Source organism: Ischnura elegans, chromosome 1 (genome assembly GCF_921293095.1).
Source record: "Ischnura elegans chromosome 1, ioIscEleg1.1, whole genome shotgun sequence".
In the NCBI taxonomy this organism is placed as follows: Eukaryota; Metazoa; Arthropoda; class Insecta; order Odonata; family Coenagrionidae; genus Ischnura; species Ischnura elegans.
The window spans coordinates 114,227,196-114,239,179 of NC_060246.1; the positions used below are offsets into that span (position 1 = coordinate 114,227,196).

Consider the following 11,984-nt stretch of genomic DNA (forward strand, 5'->3'; position numbering starts at 1 on the left):
GATTATTCGCTTCCCGACACCAAGGGCAAGAACCCCCGCAACCCTTACAATGGTGGCAGCGGTGGGATTGTTTTGCCATAGCCCCCCTGTGGGAGGGAGTGGTAATTATATCCCAAAAGACTGTGGGATTACTGCCTAGGTAGTGTAAGGCTCATTTATGATCACCTTACACGCGTCGGAACGATAATCACACTCAATTTACATTCTTTGCGTCTCTAGAGTTAATTTTTTGGGTAATAAATTCCGCGTAATACTATAAATTGCCAGAAAAACTGCATTTGATATGTCAAGAAGCACTTTCTCGGGAAGAAGAGCTTGATGGTAAACGGTGGATGCGAGTGGCAATTGCTCGCCCATATATTTTCGCGAGCAACGGTAAAGTCCGGGAGAGCTGCAACCAAAATAGCTGTCATAATAATGCGGTATTTCGGAGGAGGCACCTTTTCAGACGGACAACGACCGCTGACCAACGCCTTCAGAGCCGGAGGCATCGCAGAGACAAACTGTCGCCGGGATACTTTCACTTCGCTTCCAGAGCGGTGGTGTCACCAAGGAAGCAGTGCAAGTAGTTGGCGCAAAGAAGAAAGAAGATCATCACCGACAACGAAGGACAATGGTGATTACGACATTTAATAAGAACTTTGAATAGAAAATATCAAGGAACTGATTGCTATGCCTCTTTATGAATTTTCTTGGCCGGTAATTAGATATTAGTTTTCTGAATTATCTTAGTCGATAGTTAGTATTAGTAATTTTAAAGCCCCTGTTTGTCCCGAGGAGTATGGGAATCCTCATCAAGTGGAGTAATTGGTCCCTCTGAAACCCGTAAGAGATAGGGCTCGGGTAATGAGCGAAATCTGGGTAGTTGTTGCTCTAATAATTGTTTCCGATTTAAGTAATATTGAGAATTGAGCATATTGGAACTAAGGTTTGGAACTGAAATGGTCTAAAGAAGCCGTCGCTGCGTTTGCGACATTGAGGGACTTCTAGAGTGATTGACCTGTACTTCGGTACCTCGATTTCATTGAACCTTTTTTTGCATTCAAAATCAGTCATGCTTTAGAAGCAAGTATTGGCTCATTAGAATGCCACAAGCCACATGTAGTCACCTGCGCCAGCCGGTAATTAAACAATGCGGGGTGAGACTACGGCGCCACCTAAGGGAATGCCTCTTGCTAGTGTTCTAAATATAGTACATATCTCGTTACGTATTTAGTTTAAAGGCTTTAATGGGTTAGCTGATAATTGAAATTGGAATTGATATTGCCGCTGAAGGACCGATCTGCAATCGTGAGGCGCGGGTACCTTCCATTGAGCGAGTACAATTTTCCAAATCCCATACATGCCTGTAAAAACACTATAATGCAGACGCACTGTCTCGTAACCTTTCGGGAGTTGTTAACCTACGCTTGATTTTTGGGGGAATCAAACGTTGATATGGTACGAACAGGAAAACGATCCCGGGTGGAAAAATGAAGAGAGAGAGAGGGTAGATAGTTGTGATTTTAAAGAGGGAATATGTTTAAAATAAAAAAGGGATATTAACAAGGGATGGGTCCCAAGAGTGTGAGGAATTTTCCAAGTCGACCGGGATTATCATAAGGGGTAATTGAAACCATAAATTTAATGACATAATATAGCATACGCCGGCTAGGGAAAAGATTAAGGCATTAGTAAAACATATCCTTGAAAATTTTATTGAGCGTAAAAGAGTGAAAAATAACACAAACAATTGGTGTTTAGCGTGTAATGAGTGAAAGAAAACAAATTGAAGTGTGCCCATGTTGTCCTCATCTTATCCCCCCCTTAAATTCCTCAAGAAAACAGTGAACTGATATTCGCTACGGCGACGAATAGTCACTTTGGATCTGTGTGAATAAACAATGGACTTAAAGCACAGCAAAGGAGGGTGATAAAAAGTGGAAAAGTGAAGTGAACATGTGGAATAGAAGTGATATTGAAAATTTGAATGTATTTGGTTTTTTTATAGGACTTGACATACTTGTCATTTGCAAACATTTTCTTTCCAATTTACTCTGAATTATATCTTTTTGTGTTGTTTCGTTTTTAGTGATAATAAAAAAAGGGATTGAAAATATAGAAGTGAAACAGAATTAGGAATACGGACGATATAATGGTATTTCTTTGTTTCCTTGTGTATAAATACTTTTATTTTTTGTTGAATATTGCAATTTAACATGTTTTAAATTTATGTAATTAGCAGTGAATTATTTTGGTGTATAGGGAAATTTTAATGGTTAATTGTTTTTACAATTGTTTTTTCATTTGTATAAATGTGATCGATCTCGTGAGAGATCAATCAATTTTAATAAAGAAGGGAGTATTGTAGTGATCCGGAAATGGAGGATTTCCATTTCCAAAATATGCATAAATATGTTGTTGTGTGACGTCTCAGAATAGCCAGCTGTGACAAACTATGCCTTGGGATTTGCACCTTTTCACTTTCTAGAACGCCTAACCTTCCTCTTCCCCTTCCTTTCCCCTTCCTCTTGGACGAAAACATCCTGGTTCCTCTTACCTATATAATGGCACGGTGTAGATGCAATTGGTACTCGGGCACTCAACACGGACGCACTCAGGAACTCACTCAGTAACTCACAGTTGGAGTCGAAGCTCGGGCCGTATGGCCCGTGCGACCTAAGCGCCTCGCTATCCACCCGTGCCATCACCGGCAGCTCCTCTCCTTCCCGAGACTTTTGGTAATGTTCTAAATTTTGGCTATTCTGGACGCACAAATTCATAATTACTTCATGCCTTTTGCTAGAATGGATTTTGATATTGGGTTTTTAAAAGGAAATAAACTTTGGGTAAAAACTTTAAATACTTGTGTGTGATTATTCGCTTCCCGACACCAAGGGCAAGAACCCCCGCAACCCTTTTGTAAGGGTTGCGGGGGTTCTTGCCCTTGGTGTCGGGAAGCGAATAATCACACACAAGTATTTAAAGTTTTTACCCAAAGTTTATTTCCTTTTAAAAACCCAATATCAAAATCCATTCTAGCAAAAGGCATGAAGTAATTATGAATTTGTGCGTCCAGAATAGCCAAAATTTAGAACATTACCAAAAGTCTCGGGAAGGAGAGGAGCTGCCGGTGATGGCACGGGTGGATAGCGAGGCGCTTAGGTCGCACGGGCCATACGGCCCGTGCTTCGACTCCAACTGTGAGTTACTGAGTGAGTTCCTGAGTGCGTCCGTGTTGAGTACCAATTGCATCTACACCGCGCCATTATATAGGTAAGAGGAACCAGGATGTTTTCGTCCAAGAGGAAGGGGAATAGGAAGGTTAGGCGTTCTTGAAAGTGAAAAGGTGCAAATCCCAAGGCATAGTTTGTCACAGCTGGCTATTCTGAGACGTCACACAACAACATATTTATGCATATTTTGGAAATGGAAATCTTCCATTTCCGGATCACTACAATACTCCCTTCTTTATTAAAATTGATTGGTCTCTCACGAGATCTATCACATTTATACAAATGAAAAAGCAATCATAAAAACAATTAACCATTAAAATTCCCCTATACACCAAAATAATTCACTGCTAATTACATAAATTTTAAACATGTTAAATTGCAATATTCAACAAAAAATAAAAGTATTTATACACAAGGAAACAAAGAAATACCATTATATCGTCCGTATTCCTAATTCTGTTTCACTTCTATATTTTCAATCCCTTTTTTTTTATTATCACTAAAAACGAAACAACACAAAAAGAAATAATTCAGAGTAAATTGGAAAGAAAAAGTTTATAAATGACAAAAATGCAAGTCCTATTGATTAAAAAAACTAAGTACGTACATATGTTCAATATCACTTCTATTCCACATGTTCACTTCACTTGTTCACTTTTTATCACCCTCCTTTGCTGTGCTTTAAGTCCATTGTTTATTCACACAGATCCAAAGTGACTATTCGTCGCCGTAGCGAATATCAGTTCACTGTTTTCTTGAGGAATATGGGGAGGATAAGATGAGGACGACATGGGCACACTTCACTTTGTTTTCTTTCACTCATTACACGCTAAACACCAATTGTTTGTGTTATTTTTCACTCTTTTACACTCAATAAAATTTTCAAGGATATGTTTTACTAATGCCTTAATCTTTTCCCTAGCCGGCGTATGCTATATTATGTCATTAAACTTATGGTTTCAATTACCCCTTATGATAATCCCGTTCAACTTGTAAAATTCCTCACACTCTTGGGACCCATCCCTTGTTAATGTCCCCTTTTTACTTTTTAACATATTCCCTCTTACAAAACCACAATTATCTATCCTCTCACTCTCTCTTATTCTCTCTTTTCATTTTTCCACCCGGGATCGTTTTCCTGTTCGTACCATATCAACGTTTGATTCCCCCAAAAATCAAGCGTAGGTTAACAACTCCCGAAAGGTTACGAGACAGTGCGTCTGCATTATAGTGTTTTTACAGGCATGTATGGGATTTGGAAAATTGTACTCGCTCAATTGAAGTTACCCGCGCCTCACGCTTGCGGATCGGTACTTCAGCGAAAATATCAATTCCAATTTCAATAATCAGCTAACCCATTAAGGCCTTTAAACTAAATATGTAGCGAGATACTATATTTAGAACACTAGCAAGAGGCATTCCCTTAGGTGGCGCCGTAGTCTCACCCCGCATTGTTTAATTACCGGCTGGCGCAGGTGACTACATGTGGCTTGTGGCATTCTAATGAGCCAATACTTGCTTCTAAAGCATGACTGATTTTGAATGCAAAAAAAGGTTCAATGAAATCGAGGTACCGAAGTACAGGTCAATTACTCTAGAAGTCCCTCAATGTCGCAAACGCAGCGACGGCTTCTTTAGACCATTTCAGTTCCAAACCTTAGTTTCAATATGCTCAATTCCCAATATTACTTTAATCGGAAACAATTATTAGAGCAACAACTACCCAGATTTCGCTCATTACCCGAGCCCTATCTCTTACGGGTTTCAGAGGGACCAATTACTCCACTTGATGAGGATTCCCATACTCCTCGGGACAAACAGGGGCTTTAAAATTACTAATACTAACTATCGACTAAGAAAATTCAGAAAACTAATATCTAATTACCGGCCAAGAAAATTCATAAAGAGGCATAGCAATCATTTCCTTGATATTTTCTATTCAAAGTTCTTATTAAATGTCGTAATCACCATTGTCCTTCGTTGTCGGTGATGATCTTCTTTCTTCTTTGCGCCAACTACTTGCACTGCTTCCTTGGTGACACCACCGCTCTGGAAGCGAAGTGAAAGTATCCCGGCGACAGTTTGTCTCTGCGATGCCTCCGGCTCTGAAGGCGTTGGTCAGCGGTCGTTGTCCGTCTGAAAAGGTGCCTCCTCCGAAATACCGCATTATTATGACAGCTATTTTGGTTGCAGCTCTCCCGGACTTTACCGTTGCTCGCGAAAATATATGGGCGAGCAATTGCCACTCGCATCCACCGTTTACCACCAAGCTCTACTTCCCGAGAAAGTGTTTCATGACCTATCAAATATAGTATTTCTGGCGATTTAAAGTATTACGCGGAATTTAGTACCCAAAAAATTAGCTCTAGAGACGCAAAGAATGTAAAGTGAGCGTGATTATCGTTCCGACGCGTGTAAGGTGATCATAAATGAGCCTTACACTACCTAGGCAGTAATCCCACAGTCTTTTGGGATGTAATTACCACTCCCTCCCACAGGGGGGGCTATGGCAAAACAATCCCACCGCTGCCACCATTGTAAGGGTTGCGGGGGTTCTTGCCCTTGGTGTCGGGAAGCGAATAATCACACACAAGTATTTAAAGTTTTTACCCAAAGTTTATTTCCTTTTAAAAACCCAATATCAAAATCCATTCTAGCAAAAGGCATGAAGTAATTATGAATTTGTGCGTCCAGAATAGCCAAAATTTAGAACATTACCAAAAGTCTCGGGAAGGAGAGGAGCTGCCGGTGATGGCACGGGTGGATAGCGAGGCGCTTAGGTCGCACGGGCCATACGGCCCGTGCTTCGACTCCAACTGTGAGTTACTGAGTGAGTTCCTGAGTGCGTCCGTGTTGAGTACCAATTGCATCTACACCGTGCCATTATATAGGTAAGAGGAACCAGGATGTTTTCGTCCAAGAGGAAGGGGAATAGGAAGGTTAGGCGTTCTTGAAAGTGAAAAGGTGCAAATCCCAAGGCATAGTTTGTCACAGCTGGCTATTCTGAGACGTCACACAACAACATATTTATGCATATTTTGGAAATGGAAATCTTCCATTTCCGGATCACTACAGATGTAGTGTTGCAGTGAGGGGGGAGGGGTGGGGGGGTTGGGGGTCTGGACCTCCCCTGAATTACATAAACATGATTACTTTCATTCATCAAAGAAAATAAAATACTGCAGACTCCTGATTATCTGGCTGCAGTGTATCCGTGATGCGGCTTATCTGTGAATGAGTTTTACACTTCTTTGATATTTTCCTCGATCTATTTATTTAAATTTATTAAAAATTATTCGAAGGAAAAGCACCTGGATATTTTCATTTTAACGCAAGCTAAACAGGGCTAATTATTTCCATTGGAATCCTCTTCGTAATAGGGAATTATTTTATTTACTTTTTGACAAGGAATGTTTCAAGTTAACTTGGACGTCCGCTCTAGCATGCAGGGAAAAAGCTCTTGATTAACATTAGAAGATTCTTCAATAGTTAACCAATCGCAAATCAAGAGAAATTTTGTCTATGATCTATAATTGTATAGCAAATGCGCAATCATTGCGGTAGCCTCGCATTCGGTTGAATATGGCCCAAGGCAACCGGAGATTTTGTCGCACTCAGACATATTTACATCGTGACTAGTCAAGGTCAAACTGGATACGAATGGAATAGTAGAAGTGGATGTAGAGATGGAATGAGTTATGGCAGGCACTCACCTGCGTAGACGAATTGCCAAAAGCCCTAATTTCCTATAGCCGTGACGGGGGGAACGCAGACCCATTACCTTCACGGAAGCTCCGTGTTTATGTTATCTAAACATCACATTGCACAAATGCAAGTGACCATGGAATCACGTCCCGCAGCAGTAGTATACCAGGAAACTTGCGCGTGATGCTATACATAGCGTGGTGCCTCACAATGTAGTTTCAGATGTTGCGCAAGGGTTTTGAAGTGTTCGTGCAAACCAATTTTCTGAATCCTTGATCTTGCAGACATGGGTACGGGGTTTTTGGAAACCAGGTATTATATGGAGCAGAAGGAATACGAGTGAAATCATGTTATCGCCGCTAAAAAGATCACGGTCGGGAAAAGATAGCAGAGACTGATTCTGGAAAGCAACCTAAAATAACAGACGAAGCGCATAAATAATAATAAATTGTTTGGTTTACATGAATTATGAAAATTACATGAAATTAAAGCGAAAGTTTGGATTATTTGTGTTATCCCTTTATTCGTGCTGCCTCTCCCCATCATTAGCCATTAGGATAATCGGGAGTATGGTGTATTGAAAAATCATGAATTTACAAAACATTTCTTTGACAAATGAATTTTTTTTTATGATCAAAGTGTTAAAATTAGTTTAAATTCCTCTACTTTGTACCCTGTTTTTCAGACATTCCCCCCCCCCCTAGTTTATGGACTCTCCCCGAAAGAAATTCCAGGCTACCCCCCTGCTTGGATGGTTCATTGCTATTTACTTTCTTGTGAGAGATTCCTTCTGCCAATTAAGAGTCCACCCTGAACTTGTACACGAATTAGAATTCAAATGATGCCACCAAATCATGAGACGTGGGCGGCAACTTTCGTATTTTCTTGTTTTAAACTTTCAAGGGAAAGGCTGAATGAGGATTTTTTTCCTTTATTAACTCCTCTCCCATTTTCATTCACTGAATGATTTAAATGAATTGCAATATTGGGTCTGGGTCAACGAGCCGTTTTTGAAATCTCAAGGTTACTGTACACAACAGGAATAATTTTGCATCTAGTGCAAGGTAAGTTTAATGATAGAGGAATTTGTTCAGGGAGAAATTGTGATACTCACAGACAGGGGGAATCATCTCCAGGCATCTTGCAACACAGTTCGCATGCTTTGGTGGGAGGGTCCTTGGGGCTAGGAAGACATTGGCAGGATTCAAGTCCGTACGCCAAACATATTGACCCAGTGCACTCCTGAAAAGCAATATATATTCACATTCTTAATATTCACAGCATTTTTCCAACTTCAGGGAAAAAAAGATTTCCCTGAACAAGATTAAGAAGGAGGGGCACTTTTTCCCTGGGCACCAAGGATAGATATGATACAATGAAAGCTAAAATTGTTTTATAACAATACATTAATATCGATGATCATTTGCATATTTATATTAATGTCTGTCATAATAGGTCAAAGTTATGATTTGTTGTATTTCCTGGACTTGCATCCCAACTTATATAATCGTACATTTTTAACTAAACTGGGACAAATTTATTTGTGATTTCTGTACTTTGGGTACAGCATATTGCTACAAAGGAAATAATGTTACTACGTAAATTTCTGTTTCAAATATCCTACTGCTCCTACAGCAATAAATATTATTTCTTCCTATTTTCTAATACATATAGAAATTATGCATTCAGTGCCATCAGGCACATGGCAAGAATGGGATGAAATAGTTAATGAAATCACTCACCCCCATAAAACAAACAAATTCATCATTGCATATAGTTTTGTTGGGCTTATTTGTAGACAGGGGACAATGAGGTCCACGACCATTACAATAACTTGAATCACGGCATCCATTGTCATCTCGGCATTTATCTCCAAATCTCAGCTGGCAGTTGGTGGTACAACATGGACCCTGAGGATTACCAAAATAGTCAGAATGAATCTTAAATGGTGATAAACTATGTTAAATTTTACATATTCGATAAAAACAAAACTTATTCAATCAGAGCTTGGTGCCTCAGTACTTCACTACTTGAATCTTCCAAACAAGGTCCTTCATGGCTAGCACGAAGTTTTGATTTTAACCTTGGCTAAAAAATCATCAGCAACAAAAACAATATTTATCATATTACTTTCATGCCTACAATAAAAAATTCCCTTAAATAACAAGGGAATAACACAGAATCTGTCTGTCTGTCTTTCCTCTGATTTGAAAATTGGAATAGCTCCATGAATTTTCAAGGCATAATAAATATTACTGAATCGAATTATTATTTGAGAAATTTACAAAAATGAACATTTTCAGTTTCGACAACTACCAAGATTACTAAAATATAATAATGAAAGTAGTTTCATTAATGCTCCTTAAATTGAGAGTCTTTACTTTCTGGAAACAAAATCGAGGCCAAGGGAATACTGGAGCTATTCCTTAAGAAATACAAATTCATGCCACTTATGAAAAAATAAACTCTGTATGAAACATGCTTATGATAACACCTATTTAGGTGCATAACCATATGTTTTGGAATGTAAATTCACATGTAAGCAGCTAGATTGATAGAGATACCATTAGTTTAGATAAAAAATGTTGTGCATGAACATGCTGTTGTTATGAGGGTTTTTTTATGCAGTGAAGATGTTATACAATATACAATAATAGACCACTAAACCAAACTTAATATCAAATTATCACAATAAATTTATAATAGGTTTAAAAATAAAGTTGATAATATGCAATTATGTACTTGCATTTTGACCACTGGCCACAGCCATTATTCTACCGGAGTTAAACATAAAGAAAAAATAAGCATCCCTAAGGTATCTATGATAGAGATGAGCCTCCTTATTACAAAGTGCTTAAACGGGTTGAAATTCAAAGTTCAACTCACAATTGCTATGGCTTAATGTTAAGACAGAGCACCGACTGCATTGCCAACAAGTTATCTAACAATAATTGATGTATACTCTGTGAAGGTTTTAGTTGAATCAAGAAATTTTTCCTAGCTTCATCAACTGATAACTGTCTATTCTTACGGATGGTACATATAATTTTTATAATCAAATATCTATACTCATATTGACTATAAAGACAGCATGTAAATGTTTTCAGCTCCAAAACCTATGGTATAGACCTCAACATAGAGAACTCACACCAAATCAATTATCCTCACCATTAAAAGCTCAATTAAGGTAAATGGAAATCAAATCCACCCTTCATGAACACACCTGCAATATACATGTACCCTTAAATGATCATTTAAGCCATGAGAACCTAATGGGAAACAGAAGATGGTACCAGTGAAATATGTACTTGGTTTTCCTACATGGCTTAGGAAGTCTTAACCTGCCACTCAGGAGATTCAAGAAACTTTCATATAGACAAAAATTGGATAGCATTTAGTTTGGACGGCCAGGTCCGTGGGGTTGCTAATGTATTGGTTTCCTACCCTATGTGTCCAGGTTCAAATCCTGGTGGTAGTGGAGATTTTGCAGACTTCCTGGTCCCTAATTAAGACCTTTACGGAGAGCACTTCAAGTCCAGTAGTCCATCCATTGAATGGCCACTTAGCTATGATCGCCTAGGCACCCTTCATTTAGAGTAAACTGGTGTCAATGTTGTTTTTCTTTCCACTCTCTCTCCCCTACTCTAACCTATGCTGCAAATGACCTAAGGTGTCGGTTGCCTCCTCCAAATACCTAACTATCCTAAATATTGTTAAACCAATAATATTAATACTCTCTAATGAGCATGTGTGCTTAACATGGACCTAATAATAACCAGATCTGATTGAAATCAGGTCACAACTGAAATAAACTTGGTTTGATTCATGCAGTTGGAGGCTGAAGGGGACTTCTTCATGTCCACTTCATTTGGGAGGGTGAGTTGGCGCACTTCCTGCAAAAACCCAACCTGTGATGGACTGCACACACTCCTGGGGGTAAGCCTACAAGGCGGCTCATCGGGAGGGGGATAAGTCCTCATTGGGAAGCAGCAAGAATCTCGACAGTCTTCTTCCCAGCCACAATCACACTCCTCACCCGACTCCACGACACCATTGCCACAGAGGGCAGCCTGGGGCTCTGTTCATGGAAAGAGTGAGACCATACCAATTAGAATTGGAAACATCATGCATCCACTAAAATACAAACACTGAAGTAATGATTGGCATTAAGGCTTGACATAAGGTTAAGCAATATTAATGTCTCAAACATAAATACTCCAAGTACTATTAACAATGGATACAAATTCTATGACAAAAAATGCTGAGATTGTTAGAAGTTCCAGCATTGGGGCTGAACTCTTTATTTCATTCAAAATCAAGACAGGGACAGCTTAAGCGGGGGATAAGGCCACCCCCTGAAATCATGAAAAAATTGAGAAACGGTGATCATTAAGGCAGCTCTTCAATACAAGTTTTTATTACACCATTTCACCTTGTCAACAAATAATGTTAATAGATAATTATTGAATATTTATAAGCCATTGTCTAAGAAGATGCATTATCACTGAGAGGCAGTAGTGTAACTATGGGTGGGGATTAGGGGATAGATCTCCCCCAAAGCCTTTGAGAAATAAAAAAAATTATTTAAAACTATTCTCTTGTTTTGACGTATAATAACTGCATCTGCTTAAAGTTGAATTTTAAGTGCCAAAGTCATGCAAAATTTTTTCCAGGCGTGCCATTTTTCAAAACTTTTTGTTGGGGCAAGCAATTTTCCTCCCATTGCCTGTTGGGGTGGGTCGCCCCCTCAGCACTCCTCAGCACCTCCCCCCAAAGCATATTCCTAGTTAAGCCACTGCTGAGAGGTATTGCATACCTCCAAGGCTTAGCGGAAAGTTGTGAACTGCTCACCCGAAGCATCGACCTTAATCTGCCCCTGAATCAAGCCACCCTTTTTTCAATCTATTTCTCTTCTTATTCTACCCTCATTTTTCAATCATAAATTCAATTTTATGGAAATTGGCATTATAAATTAGGAAAAAAAATGACCAGGAATCAATTGATAGAAGAACTTTCAAAGAACAGTTGAGATGCAAAATAGGTCCCAAACAGAGCTAAAAGAAT

At 39.1% G+C, this 11,984-nt stretch overlaps 1 protein-coding gene across 2 annotated transcripts in view; it reads right to left on the reverse strand.

The window, feature by feature from the left end:
* The window catches only part of LOC124168389 (disintegrin and metalloproteinase domain-containing protein 10), a 265,882-nt gene that overhangs the window by 10,298 nt on the left and 243,600 nt on the right, over positions 1 to 11,984 (reverse strand). For both annotated transcript variants that reach the window (XM_046546609.1, XM_046546613.1), the window contains exons 9-11: positions 10,829 to 10,998; positions 8,663 to 8,830; positions 8,035 to 8,162 (exon numbers count right to left, since the gene is read on the reverse strand). In XM_046546609.1, coding sequence (XP_046402565.1) covers positions 8,035 to 8,162; positions 8,663 to 8,830; positions 10,829 to 10,998 — 466 coding nt within the window. The remainder of the gene's footprint in view (positions 1 to 8,034; positions 8,163 to 8,662; positions 8,831 to 10,828; positions 10,999 to 11,984) is intronic.